We start from the raw sequence: 19139 nt of genomic DNA, 5'->3' as shown, positions 1-19139 counted from the left end.
GCAACACAAGCAGCAATTCCATTCAAGTTCCAACTCGTTTCCAAGTTTCTACACTGTTTCCTTCCTGGGATCTTTATTTCAAACTCAAAATGGACCAACTTCTGATCAAATGCCCAAAGTGTCCCCGATTGCCTGCATGCATTTGCAAGAACAGCACTCCGATGAATAACTGAGGACAAGAACAAGCATCGTGCTGGGAACAAGTCTGCCTCACCTCATCTCAAAAAGATTTCCAGCTGGACTCCCGTCTGACATGAACCACTTTCCCTCACCGAAGTTATGAAGCATTTCTTCCTACTGTGATGAAAAAAGTCGAGCGGGTCTGTTGAATTTTCCTCCTCCTGTACCGAGCGTCGATGCTCCGAAAGCCTTTTGATAAGCGCCCGTCCAAACGGAGCCATTGTTCAGCACTACTCCAAAAACAAAGAATTCCACCAATGTCCGCCGTGCCTGCCGTCGCTTGCACGGATCACAAAAACGCTCTTTCAAAGTTGCGTTTCGTCTCTTTGGTTCGCTTCATTCCACTTTACTCTCACCTTGTATGGGCCATAAATGTTACCAATAAATAACGACAGCAGACACCGCAGCCTTCAAAATGATTGTGTGAAAAATGACGACGGCTGTCATATCGACCGCCACGCAGCCAACAGCCCACTTGTGAAACAAACGCGGCTGTCAGATGCTCGTCAACCCTAAATAAAAATGGACTGAAGACTGATGCGGCCAACAGTGAAGCCTGATCACGTGAAACCATTTGCAGGAAACACGTGACACTTTGATCAGTCGGATGGATCCTTTCGACATGTTTCAGCGTTGCTGTTTTTGTTCACAAAATTATTAACGTAGTTTAACTCTATTATTTACGACAAATATCTGATCTTTGTTCATCTGTCAATGACAGTGACGAATGGAAACAGGCAGGAGAATTCAATTCTCTTCTATGGGATGACATCCTTCCATCCATTTTTTAATCTGCTTACCTTCACGAGCGTCACGGGCGTGCCGGAGCCGTTTTCGGGCGGACGGGTCAGCCCTGAACCAATCGCAGGGCACACATCGACGAACGAGCATTCACCCTCACAATCACACCTTGGGACAATTTGGAGTGCTCCATGAACCTGCCTCGCATGCATGTTTTTGGAATGTGGGAGGAAACCGGAGTACCCGGAGAAAACCCACGCAGACCCAGGGAGAACATGCAAACTCCACATAGGAAGGCCGGAGCCGGAATCGAACCCTGCACCTCTGCACTGTGAGGCCGGCGTGCGAACCGGTTGTCCACCGTGCCTCCCTATGAGATGACAGAACGTACAATTAAATGGTCGGTTAACCACATTCAACAGAATTTTCACTTTATCTTCAACGAAATTCGGCCAAGATGTCACATTGAGTCAATTTGTCAATAATTCAGAGCAAAAAGTTTTGGTGTTTTTTTTTTTTTTTTTTTTTTGGTGGTGGGGGGGAGGAATGAAACCCCCGCAAAGCACCGAGACAACATGCAAACTCCACACAGGAAATCCTGAACCAGATCCTCCGGTCTAGACTGTGAGGCAGACATGCTAATATCAAGGTCACTGAGTTGCCTAGCTGCAGACGGCAAACTTTATTTCCTCACGTTGCGTGCCGGCATGTTAATTCAAATGCAAAAAGTACCAAGTGTCTCAGAGCCAGACCGTCCATTTGTAAAAATGCATTTATTTATTTTTTTTATACTCTCTTATACTCACACATACTACATATTTGATCTCGCAGTAATGGTAAAGCAATGGTAAGTCATACACGTTACTCTTAGTATAATCACGGTCTCAGACTGTGCCAATTAAAGCAACATTAGTACTCTGAGTCCCGGGACATGCTGTAATAGCACCTTTTAGTTTGTTTAATTGAATTTGCAAATTTGACTTTCACAAACCACTGGACATGTTTAGTGGGAAAAGGCTGCTTGTAAACATGCCGGCCTCTGGAGTTAATGATCCCGCTAATGACTGGGCGTGTGAAATACCTTTCAATTCCCGAGGCTGGATTTTCAAGGTGAAATGAGGACTCACGTTTCACTTCCTCTCCCACGGGTGTTGCAAAGTAATTATGTATTTATTGCTTATTCATCGCACTCGGTGCAGGACATTCATTTTTATTCTAGTTGACTAAATAAGTTATTCTCCACAGCTTGTAAGTTTGAAACTTGATCTTGAAAGGGCTTGACAATCGTTTGTGCCTTTGTTTGCAGTGCACCTGGGCTGCCTATTGACACGGTCCGCTGGGATTTGTGCAGTTTACCGATGAGGTCCAGCTCAGTTGATATCATCATCACGGACATGCCCTTTGGGAAGAGGTAGAAAATCAAGGCGCACATACCAAGTTTTAAAACAGCCAGGTTAAAAGTAATCCAAATGGAGTGAAACAGCCAACCCAGCATTGGGTCATTGCTGGGTTATTTATACCCAGCGCATGTTAGGCTCAAGATTTTGATCCATCAAGGGGTAAAAACTACGAGACGCGGGTTATCAGGATAGCTGTGGTTCTGAATAATTTATATTATCATTTTATTAGTGTCCAAAATGGCGACTAGCTTCAGCCCTTCAACCCACCCAAATCCAATCTTCAACCGAACCTGCTGGGTCAAAATAAGAAACCCAAACTTGATATAAAAAAAAAAGTAATTCAATCTGCTCAAAATCCACACAGTGAGTAGGTTAGGAAAACAACCCAGCATTTTTCCACGTGAACTACCGGTATTTGAGAGGCAACTCTAATTATGTATAAAGATTAACGAGATGTGTACTTTTGAAGGATGGGCTCCAGGAAGAAGAACTGGGACCTTTACCCGTCCTGCCTGAGAGAAATGGCGCGCGTGTGCAGGCCGGCCTCTGGGAAGGCTGTGCTGTTGACACAGGACAAGAAATGTTTTTCCAAGGTATTTTCCTTGTCATGGCGAGTCATGACGCTTGTTTGGTCGATGGCGTCTGCCTCACGCAAATATGACTTCCACATAAAAACCAAATTAGAGAGGCTGTGGGTTCGTTCATGTTTGCATGATGACATCCCATAAACTTGATGGCATCAAGGGAGTGACCGATCTGTGAATGAAAATGCGATGAAAGGAAATGGAAATGAACTCTTCTAGCGAATTTCACCGCAGTGTGAGCTCGGCATAGATCTGCGATGAAAGGAAATGGAAATGAACTCTTCTAGCGAATTTCACCGCAGTGTGAGCTCGCGGCATAGATCGAGGCATATCCATCTGTCTTTGCCACGACGACACCTGAACAGTCCTCTCGAGGGAAGCGCAGCCTTTCCCGGGGAAGCGCTCGCTCCTCAGGTGGTGTTGACGGCGGTTTAATTCGCTTCTGAAACATAAATCATTCACACTCCGTTGCTGCCACATTCGACGCTGTGTCTAAAGATGTATCCGTGACGTGGATTTATATGCTCTGCAGGCTCTCTCCAGAATGGGGGGATTGTGGAGGAAGCAGCACACTGTTTGGGTCAATGTCGGTGGTTTACACGCCGGAGTGTTCCTGCTCAGGCGGACCAGCGCCTTGTTTGGCCAAACTCCCGAAGACATCTATGAATCACAAGACTCGACACGTACACAAGGAGATCAGGACGACAGCCAGCGTTAGGTTACGGTTTTGCCTTACACTATCCCACATATGTTGGATGAACATACTTTAAGATTTTCTTTGCTAATTTTAAACTTTTTTTTTTCTCAATTTTCATATCAAGTGGCCAAATCTTGTTTTTTGTAAACAGGCAAACAAAAAGGAAAGCCTTTGTTGACTTCACTTCTAATACAAGAGCAAACCGTGAGAAATTGGTTCTCATTAGTATGCAGGTGTACCTACTGAAGTGGCCCACGAGTGCACATTTACTGTTAGGCAGCAAGTTAAGGTTTCATCAATAAAAGTTTTTAAAAAAAAGCCGCTGTCATGGGAAGAGTCCCAAGTTGTACACTACTGGTCAAAGGTTTCCTCTCAGTTTCTCATTCCAGACCACTCTCCATTGTATCCATACTCTTGACTTTTAGTGCATGTTCAATGTGCAGTAAATGATTAAACTTATTTGAACCAGGAAAGAAGAACACACTGTGGAATTATATTCTCAATTTTCATATCAAGTGGCCAAATCTTGTTTTTTGTAAACAGGCAAACAAAAAGGAAAGCCTTTGTTGACTTCACTTCTAATACAAGAGCAAACCGTGAGAAATTGGTTCTCATTAGTATGCAGGTGTACCTACTGAAGTGGCCCACGAGTGCACATTTACTGTTAGGCAGCAAGTTAAGGTTTCATCAATAAAAGTTTTTAAAAAAAAAGCCGCTGTCATGGGAAGAGTCCAAGTTGTACACAACTAGTCAAAGGTTTCCTCTCAGTTTCTCATTCCAGAGCACTCTCCATTGTATCCATACTCTTGACTTTTAGTGCATGTTCAATGTGATGCAGTAAATGATTAAACTTATTTGAACCACGAAAGAAGAACACACTGTGGAATTATAAATCAAGATTTGCATGTAGTAATGTCTGTTGGACACATTTTCGACTGACACTTCAGTGTATGTGATATGAGATATGAATCCGTCCTCTCAGTTTCTCATTCCAGAGCACTCTCCATTGTATCCATACTCTTGACTTTTAGTGCATGTTCAATGTGATGCAGTAAATGATTAAACTTATTTGAACCACGAAAGAAGAACACACTGTGGAATTGTCAATCAAGATTTGCATGTAGTAATGTCTGTTGGACACATTTTCGACTGACACTTCAGTGTATGTGATATGAATCCAACATACGTGTTTTTGGAATGTGGGAGGGAGCTGAAGGAGCTGATTTCATCCACGCAGCACAAAACACAAAAACTGCAAAACAAAAAACAAAGCTGAGATTCAAACCCTTGAACCTCAGAACTGTAAAGCAGGTATGTTAACCATCCAGGCCCATATTGCTACGTAGCTTTGCAGTCCATTGCTCCCAAACTTTGGAATGCACTTCCTTTTGAGCTGAGAGCTGCCTCCTGTTGGAATTTGTTTTTTTCAGCAGCTAAAAAACATGTTTTGCCTGTACAGATTTTTCAGCATCATTTTATAGCAAAAATTCCAGATTTTTTTTTTTAACGTAAGTACAAAAGTGCTCTCGAGACTTTATGACAGTTGCATGATAAAGCTTCATCATCGTGTGATTTTAAAAAAATGAAACGAAGATGAATGGTTTTTAATCCCCCCCTTCATGTGACCTACAGCTTGTGCTACTCAATTGAATTGAATATTATGGTGGGGTTGAGTAAAAAATAACTGGTTGAAAAAGTGTGCGCACCCGCTTAAAACTAAATACGGCTGTGTTCAGTATCAACCGATCCTGTTCAAACTTCTGTTTGTTCCATCGGAGTCAGCACACAACTGCCACCGTTTAAAGTGCTACCGAACAACTCCAAATAGGCTTTTGCTGATAGTTTGATCAATTTGTTGTAGCAACAAGTGTTGAGTGACGCAGTCGGACTGGGCCAATTCGTTGGACGCGAGGTCGTGACGTTTGGAAGGAAGGAGCAGCCACCGGCACGCGCGGGTGGTTGTTGGCTGTTAGGCAAGTACCTTTTTAAAACAAGTGACAGGAGCGGCACGAGCACATACACGCTCGACCACGTCAAGGGCAACTTCCACACGAGATGATCTTCACTGTCTTCCTACTGGTTCAAGTCGTGCTGCTCTACTTCCTCGCCACGCACAGATCCAGGTTGGGGTTTTTTTTTTCCAGATGTCTCTTATCTAAAGAAGCTAACTTGCTTTTACCTGATGGCGCAGCGCTCTGATTGGATTTGACTTTGTGCTTCAGGTCCGAGAGGGATCCACCTCTTGACAAAGGCGCTATCCCGTGGCTTGGTCACGCAATTGAATTCGGAAAAGATGCAGCCAAGTTCTTGAATCGAATGAAGCAGAAGCATGGCGACATTTTTACAGTGAGTATATACGCCACTGAGAACTCTACTATCTCACGTGTGTAAATGAACATCTTTTAAGATGGACAAATCTATTCCAAAAGAGCGTTAAAATACAAACGGAAAGTTCCTTTGGGTACAAATCCCAACTCCCCAATATGTGAATAACATGTCCAGGTTCCGTGGTCGAAGCAAAAAAAAATTACCACATACTTTTTGTTGTTGTTCTTGTTGTTGAACACAATTTGTGGCTTCACTCATTATAAACTAAAATAGCAAAATACACCGTACATGAACATACACAACCAGCGCAATACAATCGCCGTATCCAACAACAGTGTTCAATTATCATCAACATTGTCATAATTATTCCTTTTTAATCTGTTCACGGTTGTGGTTGTAATTACCGCAGAGTACAATAGCACTGTGTCATGATGACAGCAGTCGAATACTTTGCTTACCGCATATGAGTTGTGTGTATATAAACAGTGCCTACACAATGTCAAGGCTATTTCCAGAAATATACCCATTAAAGAGGAGTGAATCTAATGACTGAATACAAAAAAATTAAACAGCATGTCAATAGTTTCTAGATCAGGGGTCACCAACGTGGTGCCCGCGGGCACCAGGTCGCCCTCGAGAACCACACCAATAGCCCGCCAGTGCTAGGATTGTGATTTGCTCGTAGAAATTATAATTTTAAAATGCAAACACGGGCCGTATTGTGAGACATCTTTAAGATGATCAGAGCCTGAAAATTAAAAATGATTAAGTATTAAAAATAACACATTCTAATATTATTAAATCTAATTTGTACAAATGTTATTTCAGACGTGTATCTATTTGGTGACCCCTGCTTTAGTGGAGTTCAGTGCTTAGGAAGTGCAGTCCACATGTTGACATATTGTTTCGCGAAACATGAAAAGTTGAACTGATAAAGCCACAGATTTGTTTAGATCAGTGATGTAAACTGACTTTCGACTTACATGTATATTGTGACTCTAGAATTAGATACTAATTGCATATTACATAACAATAGTGAGGGGGGAAAAAAATGTCAATTCGATTATTTTTCAAAATCGCTCAGCCCGACCGAAAAACATCCAAATGCTTAGTTGCCTCCCGCCACTTGATGCCCCAATTACTTCTGTCCTCATCATGTATTTGCGAATGACATTGTAGCTTCACGTATTTGCATCTTTGCGTCTCAGCAAGAAATATTTGTGTGTCCAGGTGCGTGTCGTCGGCCGCTACGTGACCGTGCTGCTGGATCCTCACGCATACGACTGTGTGATCAAAGACAGCGACTCGCTGGACTTTCAGCGCTATGCAGACGTGCTCATGGAGAGAATTTTCATGCTGCGCCTGCCGCATCATCAACCCACTCACACAAAAGCGCTGATGAAACGGTACGCCCTTGTCTCCTCGCTCCTCCTCCTCCCAAGGGCCCGAGGTCATGCCAGGTGTTCATGTTTGCTGATCTCCAATCATCTTGTTCCTTATAAACACTCGGGCTGTGTGGTTAAAATTAAGGACAACTATTTTTAGAGCTTCTGGTTTCACTTTTGCTCACCTGGCGTACACCTGAATTATGGGGAACAACCGTTTACGACGTGGGATAAATTCCAGCCCCACCCGACAGTAGAGGAAAATTAGGGTTATTAAAAAAATAAAACATGCAAATTTACTCCTCACCAAATACTTTTAACACATTTTACCTGATGATGCAAAAAAAACCCCAAAAAACAATGAATCGGATTAGAATAAATTTCAATCCCTCTTCAAAATCGATGTCAAATTGGCAGGGCAGAAAGTGCACAAACCTGTTCCTGGTTTGGTTCGTAACGTGTCAGAAAATTCCTAAAAAAATAGTTGTCAATGTTTTCCAACGTCAAAGCCGATGTTTACGAATGACTTGTTTTGGACACTCCCCTCCCCCGCAAAGGTCAGTCTGCCACACGGAGGACTACAGAAATCGGAGAGTATTACTGGTGGGAGGCTATAAATCTGCCATATGACGAGGGCACGAAAGATGAACCTTGATGTAGTCGGGGGTGGGGGGATTTTACGCTGATTGAATACTTTTGAAGGCGTGCCGCTTTTCTTTCAATCGATCGCTGTGTTGAAATCTGCAAAAATAAATCCCCCATGTTGCATGATCTGAGCGGAAAATGTAGGTAGGGCCAAGTCAATAGGCTGAGATGAATTCTTGTGACACAGAGTGCCTGTCACAACTCCATTAATCAGGAAGTTCTCGTTCTTGCTCAGCAGTTAACCGGATTTTCCTCCCTTCGAACGTACGCAGGCACTTCCTGGGAATGAATTTGGCCGCACTAAACGGCACCATGAGCAGACACCTGGAGGCCTTGTTGAAAGCCGAGATGCCTCCGAACCAGAAATACTGGAAACAGACGGAACTCTTCGACTTCTCATACGGCGTTCTCTTCAAGTCAGTCATATTTTCACCTTCCCACACGCACACACCCGCCCATGTCTCACTATGACAAAAGAACCTTTTACCAGAAAACTAAAGGGGGAAGCCCTGAAATTCCTGTCAAGGCAAAATTGATATTTTGTACCACGGAGAAGAGTGCTATAAACAAACCGGCCCAAATTGCATCCATCCATCCATCCATTATCTGATGCGGTTGACCTCACTGGGGTCGAGTGCGTGCTGGAGCCTATCGCAGCTGTCTTCGAGCAGTAGGCGGGGTACACCCTGAACTGGTCCCGCCCAAATTTGATTGATTAAAATAATTGGCACACATTTTAGTTTCTCCCGCCTTCTTCCATTTGCCTTGCACATACTCACAGCCGACAACGAGGCGCTCTAAACACCAGCTCGAAGTCCTGGTCCATTATCTCGCTGTGAAGTCTTGCTTTCTTTTTCTCCTTCTTCTTCTTTGTACCCTTGTTTTCCCTTCCTTGCACTTCCGCCTTTCCAACCATGATGTGTGTGCACTCGCTGCTGACAACAAGGCACACAAAAGCCGTCACGCCAATGGACTATCCAAAGAGAAGATGCATTTTTGGGTTGTAGGCATATAGCTCGCTGACTAACTGAACTGTAAATGTGGCGAATAAACACTGATGTAAACAAAGGCGCTCAAGTTCTCCTACGGTGAAGCAATGACGACTCACGGCGGGGTTGAGGTGCCTCACTTAGTCCCGCTTAGGCCACGCCCAAAACAGGAAAATGTTTCATGCTATAGTTGCACAACTGAGTACTATTTAGTTCTCAGTCCTTGCAGGTTCTTTGGAATTATGTTCAAACATGCGCAATACAAACAAATCTCTGAAGTCACTTTATTAATTTAGCTCCTGCTGCTTACATACAGCCTGTGTTGCTTTGTTTGTAAACAGCCCGAGATAAACTTAGGATGACCCCACTCTTGAGCGAACTTGTTTGATGACTCCTTTCCGCTGGCCTGCATGAAAATGGAACTTTTGCCATAAAAGTAAGCAAAACAAGGCGAGCATGAGACATGTGACGTCAGGCCACCAGCCATCTGAGACGTGTCCAGATGTGTGCAAGCGCCGGGACACCCCGCGTGTAACGAATTGTGTGGGCGAGTGGAAAAATACCTGAAGTTGAACAACACACAATGTCTTCATGTGCAGGGCGGGTTACCTGACGCTCTTCGGAGGAGAACAGAATAATAACAGCGCCGATCCTGCCAGCGTCTATGACGAGTACCGCAAGTTTGACAACCTCTTAACCAAGGTGGCAAGAAGAAGCTTGAAGCCAGGTAACGACTCGTTAACTGAACCCTGACAATTAAGCGGCTAACGGGAGGTGCCGTCTGCTCCTCTTCTCGCTATGACTCATCGAGTGCGCTTATTCACTTCCCTCCACTCTGCCGCCCTGATATAATCGCTGCACTTGTTTTGCGGTTTCCATAGTGATGACATGCTGCGTCGTAGTTGCTCATCTACACGCATCAGACACAACAATTAGATCAATTTAAGCGAGAGATTAATAATGAGGATAACTTCAAGTCTGTTGAACAATAACTCAAGGAGTTAATTCAGATGCGTGTGTGGGTGTGTGTTTTACTGAATGTATGCTTTGGTGAAAATTATTTTTTTTCCTGATTGAAATGAATGAAAATGTCATGAATTCATTTTTAATAAGAAAGGTAGTATGATAATCTCAAAAGCATACAGAAATGATATGATGTAATAGAATGTCACGAATTAAACCGTTTTTGCCACATTTTTTTTTTTTGCTTCACTACAACGGACATTATATTGCTTCATCTTGTGACATAGCGACTCAAAGCATTTCACAAGTGAATTAGTAAATTGCAGGAAGATTCGTGTAATCTTTTTTCTTTTTGGCAGATAAAGAATATGTTCTTGTGAATGTTGTTACATTGTCTGTCTACACATGTTGCTCCACCGTTTGTGTTCAAATAGCCATCGCGTGAAGGCTGAACACTGTAAAATTGGTGCTATTCGTTAGCTTTTATATGCCGCTTGCATTGTATTTTTTAGCAGAAAGGTAGTGGGTTACTTACTTGTTCCCAAGTCCAAGCAAAAAATAAAAAAAATAATAATAATAAAAAATCATCCGACAGCAGCTCGTTTCTTGAAAAACGTGTACCTGGGGTCACTCGTATCTAAGGCACCACTCTACAAAAAAAAAAAACACCGACATTATGTTTTGTTTAGTTCAATGAATTGTGACAAAATGCTTTTTTTTTTTTAAACAAAGACTTCTGTGATGGGAACAAAACTGCCGTTAAGAAAATGTGGGTCACGACAGAGAGATGATTTTGAGATAATTCTTGTTTTGTTCTTTGTTGTACTCACTGGCAAGTCTTTGCAAGCTTTCCTGCTGCTTTGATGTCACATTGTTTACTGAGCTCACACAGTTAGCTGATGAGCTGATTTCATCTATCACATGAAATCACAGTGAGAATAAATGCACTCAGGGGAGTGAGAGAAGTGTATTACTCAAACAAAAACGGTCACATGATAAGATAATTGGCCCTCACATTTCCCCAGTGTGTTTCACGACTGTTTTACTTTTTGATTTCTCAACTCAACTCAACTGTTTTTATAGAGCACTTTCAAACAGCCATTTTGATCAATGATTTGTCACATTGACTTAAATGAACTCTTGTGTGATATTGAAATCCACCTCTGGACAGTATGAATATGCAGTATGGGGTGGGGGTGTAAATATATTATTTTAAAACCTGATATGATTCACATTCGTATCATCTTTCTGCCCAGCCTGCCTCGACACGATCACTATACTTTATTTGCTCAGTGCCGTGTCATTGTTTGTTTTTAGTATGATGTCGTCATCTTCACAGTGACATCTGCAGTTGTAATATTATTACACATCACCATCGTTACGGACATATCTGTCACCTCTTAACTGCTGCTGATGACATATCTCCTTTTCTTATTTTTTAATCGCTGATGTTCAAACTCATCATATATTGCATTTTTTTTCCCAACAGAGGAGAGGAGGACAGTCCAGAGTGCTCGTCACAGGTTGTGGGAACTTTTGGCGCCGGCGGGTCAGACGGAGGAGTCGGGGTCAAACGCTTGGATTTACGCCTATAGGCGACTTCTGCAGCGGGAGGGAGCGGATGAGGAGATGCAGAAACGGGCGCTACTGCTGCAACTTTGGGCCACTCAGGTGAGCGTGACCTCAGGACGAAGATGTTATTGAAAGCCTGATCAAGATGAGGCAAAGTTGCTTTATCAAATGAACTCGCTTTGAACTTGAATTGCAGTACTGCGCTTCTCTCCACATGAGGGCACTGTTCTCTTTCTTCTTTTATTCAGAAGTGGCCAAAGGAGTCACTAACCCTTGTATTGAAGTAAAAGTACAGTTACTTATGTAAGAAGACGACTCTGCTATAAGACTCGGTGATGATTCAACTCCTGTCCTAAATTATAAGTATAAATTGGATTTTAGAAAGTACTTCCAAAAATGTGCTGAAATTAAAAAAAAGATTTTGGCTGTCAGTTCATGTATGTAGAATAGCCAGCCGTTTTTGATAACTTTTAATAATATTGTTAAAAAAAAAACACTGGTCACAAAATAATTCCCCTTTCATTAACTTACATAGTGCTTGTGCTGGGAAGAAAAAAAAAAGTTTTGTTTTTTTAAACCAAGAGCATCAAAGAAAATGACAAATTGGCTAAATTCGCTATATATATATATATATATATATACATATATATATATATATATTTTAAGATGGACAGTTTGCTTACATATTTACACATAATTACACATTTTTACATTGTGCCATTTTCTGCTGAGGTAAAAAAAAGCCTATTTGACAAATCAAGGAGTAGGAAGTCCAGATGTTTGTTTTCAAATGTACGGGGTACAAGTAAAAAAGTCGTCAGAAAACTAAATACAGAGTACACATACCTGATACACAGTAACTAAGTATTTTTACCTTAAGTCTCCCCGCACTGCACAGATTGTCCTCGCTCACCCAAGATAGACTAACTAATCCGAGTGTCATTTTTACACCTGAATTATTATAACAACACGTTTTTAACGTTGAAATGAAAATATATCATTTGAAAATAAAATTGAGCTTGGGTGATCGCCGCTTTGGATGCTCATTCCACTCACATTTCAAACTCCATTCTGACTCATTCCATCTTGCCTCCAGGTCTGCTGGAGGCCTTCTTTGTATTCAACGTGTTGATCAGATGTCAACTTGGGCCCCATCGGCAACTTACTCATCAATTTGTTCTGCACTCATCGCTTTTATTTCCCACTTTTGAATCACAACTTTGAAGTGACGCTGAGTCACACTTGAGCGAGTCAGGCGTTTGCGGGCTTCATTAGGACATGTTATTTTAATCATAAAGACCATTTGCACACCAGAAATAGTGTATTCCTCGTAAGCACGTAGTTCCTGAGAATAGGCTGATGAGTTTGTTCATTAGTCTTAGAAATTCAGTCGCATTTTTTGGTATTTTCATCTTGTCTTCATTGCGCTACTTGAAATACTTGGCACCATCAACTTTCAAATGATTTTTCCTTGTTTACTTAAATCGTTTCTGTACTTGCTAAAATAAGACTATCAAGCGAGGAGACTCGCTAAAGAAGGACAATCTGTTTGTTTAGTGGTGTGTTTTCATTGAAGGTTCTTCCCTCCATTGTTGCATGTCACATTGTGCTGCTGTTTGCCTTTGCCAAACAAGCACCTGCGCCGTCGCTATGCAACCGCAGAGTGAGACAAATAGTACAGCGTGGTCACTGTCCTCTTTTTGTTTGCTCGCAGGGTAACGTCGGTCCCGCCGCCTTTTGGCTTTTGGGATTCTTGTTGACAAATCCTGAGGCGTTGAGTGCGGTGAGGAGCGAGTTCAAGCAGATTTCCCAGATGGAAACAACAGATGCTTCCCTCCTCCACTCCCGTGGAAACACTCCGGTCTTCGGTGAGTTGAAGGCAACACAGACTTTGAGTTCACTGTTGGCCATCTGAAGTTTTCCTCTTTATCAGTGGTTCTCAAACCGAGGTCCATGAGCCTTAGTTTGGGGTCAGCAAAATAATCAATAAATAATGTCTTTTTTTTTTTTTTTTTTTAAGTCCATACATGCATTGCAAACAGTGCCCCCAAAAACAAAAAAAACAACAAAAAAAGCAGTAAAGCAGTTGCTCCTCCTTAGCTTTGGACCCATTAAAATAGCTGATTGTGATGTATGATCACATAGTCATGATTTTCAAATATATAGTTCGCAAATGCAACAATGATATAGAATGACTTATTCTGTCTGCATTTTACTACCTGGCATCTTTCTGTCGACTATCGCTATCACAAATGCAGAAAGGCTTTGAAGTCCACACTTTGGTTCAATCTTTTCAAGGACCTATAGCTGCCCAAAAATGTGCCTGACGTAAAATACACCAAATTGAGCACCAAACAATGCAGCCACAAAATGCAGCAATTACAACTCTTTTCAAAACATAATACAAGGTTGTAGAATTACATACAAGGGGCATAACATGCCTATTCCGACATGTTGAAGCTACGTTTCTGTACTGTTGTTGTAATTCTGAATTACCCCATTAAGGGGGTGCCAAAAGTTACGGATTATATCTGTAACCAGAGCTCCAGACTACCTTTGTTTTTTTTTTGTTTGTTTGTTTGTTTGTTTTTTAAACTACAAACACAGTGGCGCAAATAGAAAATGTTGTGGCGCCCAAGTTGACTTGCGAATAAATAACTCCTTTTGACTACATTACTGATAAATGAGCTGAAGTGTAGAGCAGAAGTCTGTCGGCAAAAAATTTTTAAAAAAGACCACCAAAGTTGCTGGTCGCAGAGGCATGAGTAGATGAAAATGTATTTCCACTGCATGAAATTTTAGAAAAAAAATGTCACCATTGGGGGCGGTCTGGAGCCCTGCTTTAACCTTACGGTGGAAAGGGGCGAGGTGGGGCTGCTTGCCTATTTGGGGAACCCATGCTTTATACTACAAAGAATAAAGCCACGTTGAAAAATGAAATCGCACTCAGTCGTAACTCCTCTTTCTCTCCTCTCCAGACAGTGCCTTGGAGGAGACCCTCAGACTCACTGCTGCCCCCTTCATCACCAGAGAGGTAGTCCAGGAGAAAACTATTCAAATGGCTAATGGTCAAGAGTACCAACTGCGAAAGGGAGACCGAGTGTGCTTGTTCCCGTTCACCAGCCCTCAAATGGACCCTGAGATTTACACTGAGCCGCAGGTGAGTGTTCCTGTTGCTCGTGTAATTCTCCCCATTCCAGCTAAACCTTTGCTGACAGTAGAGACCGAGCCCCTACTGTGAATCGTGGAAAACCACGAGTAATTTACGCCTCCGAAAAATGTTTGTAGAGTCACACATGAATACTGTATACCACAAACTATGTCACCAAAAATAGTACGCTATCATTTCAAATTCGTTTCGCATTACCTTTTAAAATAAAGATCTTCCAGATGATTTGACCCGGGTACATCGACACGGAGTAGTGAGAGGGAAGAATGTCGTGTTTGCTAACAAATCCAGGCCGCCCGCCACAAACGCAAAGCTTTTCTCTGTTGAGATTTATCAGCCACGGGCGAGACAATTTCAAACGGGTTCTTCACTTGATTTGTCGAGTGGCACCATCAGATATCTTGAACAGTCATCAGTCACCTTGAAAAGTAAACATGAACACAACATCAATAACAAGATCAGGACAAAGTACGCGAAGCATGCAACTGTCCAAATGACTTTGTTCTGCTTGCCGATCTAAGATTGAAGACTCGAGCTGTTTCTTCTTTCGGCAGTTTTAATCTGTTGTGGACATTGTCTTGTGATTCAGGATTTATGTGTCCTGAAACTCCTGTTTCGAAAGTCTCAAGGAGAACCGGTTTCTCCCTGAGAACCCGAGAGCCCGATGAAATTAATCATTCATTTCATCAAGTACGAGTAGGATGTGTTGCATCAGCAAAAGAGGAAGACGAGTGTTTCACAAGTAAAATTTGGGAATAGTTACCATTGAACCAGTTTTCACCGGTACAATTGGCGACTTTTGGTGATCGAGAGGCCATCACAGGCTTTGATCGGTGATCGCCAATCACACATTTTTCCATGAAAATCGACGATCACAATCGGAGGCGGATTGATCACCGTACCCCTAAAATATTCAGTATAATAATAGAATATGGAGGCTAATCTATTTTTGGTTTGTATTTTTGTATCCGACTCCAGAGGAGTCAGTGCCTCACCAGTCACGAACTTCACGTCGCTGACATCACCTTGAAAGAGATTTGCCTTGGGACATGGCGATGATTGCATTTCATTTACAGAGTCACACCAAAGTACTTCCTTTCACACCAATTCCTGTTTGGACAGGGCTTTGTTGCCATTTTAATGCTATCAAAAGAGCACCCAAACTGCATTGACGTGATTTTTATTTCTTTTTTTTTGCAAATAACGGAGAACATTTTGATAGATTAATTCACAAATAACAAGCCGCGAACAGGCGGGGGATTACTTCATTGTTTTTGAACCAATTGGGAGGACATGTAGCATGAACTTTTATATCGGCGAGCTGGGATAAACTCCCACACAAATCGGACAGGTTTTTTTTTTCCCCCTCCAATAAGAGGTCAGCTGCGCGCCTCTGAGGAATTAGTTTGGCAGTGAAACAAAATCACCGCTAATTAGCGTGGGAAGGACATTGCTAGGTCACTTTAAAACTTTCACTGATGCACACGTTGAAGGGGATTTGTGTCAACAAATCCGACGCGTCACAGCTCTGTAAATGTGTTTTGCAGAAGTTCCAGTTTGACCGCTTCCTGAATAAAGATGGATCGGCGAAAAGGGATTTTTATAAAGGAGGCAGAAGGCTGAAATATTACACCATGCCGTGGGGCGCAGGGACCAATGGCTGTGTGGGAAAGCAGTTTGCCATCAATACCATCAGACAGTGAGTGTGCCGGAATCAGCGCAGTGCCTCAAAACCTCCCGTTATCGGAGTCTGGAGCCCACTTTGTCTTTTCTTTATCTCCTATTCAGGTTTGTGTACTTGGTGTTGGATATGGATTTGGAATTGTGCGACATAAACGCTCACATGCCGGAGATAAACACCAGCCGTTATGGATTCGGGATGCTCCAACCAAAAGGAGACTTGTTAGTGCGCATGAAAGCCAGGAAGACGCACTAGGCCTTTGCAGTCACAACGCATATCCGTATGTGCATGTTAGCGTCGATGCACTATGTACAGTTTAATGTGTCAAAATTCCCTTCGTACTTTTATATTTTATATTTATTATTTTTTTATTTAAAAATAAATTAATACATGTGAAATAGTGTGTTTTGTCTTTTGCATCGGTTTGGCGAGGAGAGCAATTTTTGATTCAGGTAGCAGAAACTTAATTTGCCAACCTGGACTGATTCTCGACGCCAGAGGTGTCGAACTCATTTTTGTCGCAGGCCACTTTGGAGTTACGTCTTCGTTCGGAGCGCCGTCACGACAGTGAAACAAAATAAATGTTTATATATTATTACCTGTACACAACAATTTGATGGATTGCTAGTTTTCAAATCAGTCAAATCAACTATAATAGTTTGTTCAACTATTGTTTGAGTGAGTGTGGACAGGGTAACAAAATTATTGCGAAATCTCAACGTTATTTATTACACATGACAATTTAACGTTTGGGTACAGATTTTAGCATGGTTCATGGAAGTTTACACACATCATTTGCTTTCGCGGGCCACATAAAATGATGTGGCGGGCCGGGTCTGGCCCCCGGGCCTTGAGTTTGATACCTGTGCTCTAGGCCATTCCCAACATTTTATTCATACAACTCAATTCTAGTATTCTCTATTTTGTTTTGTTTTATGTTTTCATATTTCTGGCGGCTGGGGTTGTTTTTTTCTGGGATCTTTTTACCACTCCTCAACCACCCTTTGCTGTGATTGTTTTTCTAAGAATATTTTGGGTCGGGTTTGCTGATGTTTAAGAGACTTCACCCAAAACTGGACAAATGAGTAGAAGGTTCTCTGTCGCATATCGAATAAAAAAAACCCACACTTGTCGCCTCAACTCTTCCAAATGTTTTGAATTGACCAAATCACCTCTGTAGCATTCTGTTTGAACTATTAATGGTCTGTGCGCGTATGCGTACGTTTATTGAGCGGAAGATTGCCACCCCTTCATTCCGTCTCAACCCAGGATGTTCTCTTGACGCCTAAACTGTATGTATCCTACATTACGTCTCCCTACATTACGTAATTTATGAAACATACTTTATGTTAACTTGCGATAATTCATGTGTAGAGCAAGACTCTATGTACTTTAAACACCGTAGCACACATCTGTCACAGTGACACACTTGCCCACTGTTTGGAGAGTGAGTGGAAAGTTTAGATTTGTACAGTAGATGACCCCGGGAAGCTGTTGATCACTTCCTGACAGTTGCGACACTGTACCGTGGAATACACATTGTGAGGCCGCGTGCTGATGAATATTGCATGAAAACGTCGAATACACAAAAACAACATAAATGAGTGGCTAAACGTAATGCTGTTTGTGTTGCTGAAATCTACCAGAAGAGTACAATCTGTACTATTCTTGACAATAAAGAAGTCATGTATTTTCTATATTTCTTTTTAGCTTAACCCATAAAAACAAGCTAAATGTACAAATTTCATTCCATTTGTTTAACATGGGAACGATTATGTAGGTCATTTGCTAACTGTCTGTATCCATCTTTCAACTCCCCATCTCCATATTTGAACACACTGGCATGCATACATATTTCATATGTACAGTAGGCCTATGTATCGTGCTGCCTTGTGGCACAGAATCCGAATTTTTAAAAATACTCAGCGATTTTTTTTTTTTTTACTTGCAAGAAAGAAAAAAAAAGAAATCTAAAGCTGAGTTCTTGATGCCAAACAGTTTGGCATGAGTGGAGTCCTCACAAAGGCTTCAAGAGTGTTTAATTCCACACTCAGTTGGAGTTTGCTGTCAAACCAAACTTAAAAAAGACACATTACACATGGTGTATTTAAAACAACCACATTTAGCTTAATGCTAACAAACGATGTAAAACACCATAGATGGCTAATGAATAGCATCGATGGACAGTGAAGCAACACATGTAGATGGACAATATAACGATACTCACGGGCATATATCTTTCTGAACAATATGGCTGTCGCATAATAGAATATACTGTGCTTGATAGCCAAGGCAAGCAGACCAGACAGCACAATGCGGGGCAGGAGCAGACAAACAGCATTTCTATTCATTTCAAATGTGACTTATGATTTGATATACCAGCGTTCCCCGACTCCCGTTGCACAGTGAAAGAGCTCCCATAATTACCGAGCAGCCAGTGAGAACAAACAAACAAACAAACAAACAAACAAACATAATTACCGAGCAGCCAGTGAGAAAAAAAACAGTGTCGGACAATTGTACATGAACAATCAATTTCACGCCTGAGTCACTGCTCTGTATAAACAGCGCCATCTGGTGGGCTGGGGTGCCCACCCTGGTCTCGCACCACGCAGTGGCTTTGCTGGTGAAGCCGTCTGGTAGAGCGAGGGTTAAAGTGAGCTGGAGGAGCTTGAGAGAAGGAAAGCCTGGCAGCGGGAGCAGTCCACACTCCCACACGGCGTCCAGCTGGATACAGCACAGTGCGAGGGGGGGAGCCCCCCGAACCAAATCCAAAGTATTCCACGGCTCGACTTGTTGATTCCC

At 42.2% G+C, this 19139-nt stretch overlaps 2 protein-coding genes and 1 long non-coding RNA gene across 3 annotated transcripts; 2 read left to right on the top strand and 1 right to left on the bottom strand.

Moving 5' to 3' along the window:
- Positions 1–2000: 2000 nt before the first annotated feature.
- LOC109522600 (THUMP domain-containing protein 3-like) lies at positions 2001–3916 on the top strand. The gene is made up of 4 exons (XM_019881307.1): positions 2001–2079; positions 2228–2332; positions 2791–2914; positions 3438–3916. Exons 2-4 carry the CDS (start codon positions 2280–2282, stop codon positions 3621–3623), a joined length of 363 nt encoding a protein of 120 aa, XP_019736866.1. The 5' UTR covers positions 2001–2079; positions 2228–2279; the 3' UTR covers positions 3624–3916.
- A 1619-nt stretch (positions 3917–5535) lies between these two features.
- Positions 5536–16732, top strand: LOC109522667 (prostacyclin synthase-like). The gene is made up of 10 exons (XM_019881418.1): positions 5536–5725; positions 5825–5948; positions 7161–7336; positions 8233–8376; positions 9549–9676; positions 11402–11583; positions 13199–13352; positions 14463–14644; positions 16201–16352; positions 16442–16732. Exons 1-10 carry the CDS (start codon positions 5658–5660, stop codon positions 16587–16589), a joined length of 1458 nt encoding a protein of 485 aa, XP_019736977.1. The 5' UTR covers positions 5536–5657; the 3' UTR covers positions 16590–16732.
- Positions 14973–18764, bottom strand: LOC109522668 (uncharacterized). Its single transcript, XR_002169594.1, has 2 exons — positions 18562–18764; positions 14973–15073 (listed from the first exon to the last, which is right to left on the bottom strand). It is a non-coding gene; the product is annotated as an uncharacterized LOC109522668 (long non-coding RNA).
- Between the last annotated feature and the right edge of the window lie 375 nt (positions 18765–19139).

This window comes from Hippocampus comes, unplaced genomic scaffold (genome assembly GCF_001891065.2).
Source record: "Hippocampus comes isolate QL1 unplaced genomic scaffold, H_comes_QL1_v1.1 scaffold68, whole genome shotgun sequence".
Taxonomy (NCBI): Eukaryota; Metazoa; Chordata; class Actinopteri; order Syngnathiformes; family Syngnathidae; genus Hippocampus; species Hippocampus comes.
This window is presented reverse-complemented; position numbering and strand designations above follow the sequence as displayed.

Excerpts from the sequence above, each read along its gene's own strand:
- LOC109522667 (XM_019881418.1), top strand. The coding sequence starts at position 5,658 with ATGATCTTCACTGTCTTCCTACTGGTTCAAGTCGTGCTGCTCTACTTC. Across the intron at positions 11,584-13,198 it reads TGCAACTTTGGGCCACTCAG|GGTAACGTCGGTCCCGCCGC; the intron begins GTGAGCGTGACC and ends GTTTGCTCGCAG. Across the intron at positions 16,353-16,441 it reads GCCATCAATACCATCAGACA|GTTTGTGTACTTGGTGTTGG; the intron begins GTGAGTGTGCCG and ends TCTCCTATTCAG.
- LOC109522600 (XM_019881307.1), top strand. The coding sequence starts at position 2,280 with ATGAGGTCCAGCTCAGTTGATATCATCATCACGGACATGCCCTTTGGG. Across the intron at positions 2,333-2,790 it reads GACATGCCCTTTGGGAAGAG|GATGGGCTCCAGGAAGAAGA; the intron begins GTAGAAAATCAA and ends GTACTTTTGAAG. Across the intron at positions 2,915-3,437 it reads ACAAGAAATGTTTTTCCAAG|GCTCTCTCCAGAATGGGGGG; the intron begins GTATTTTCCTTG and ends TATGCTCTGCAG.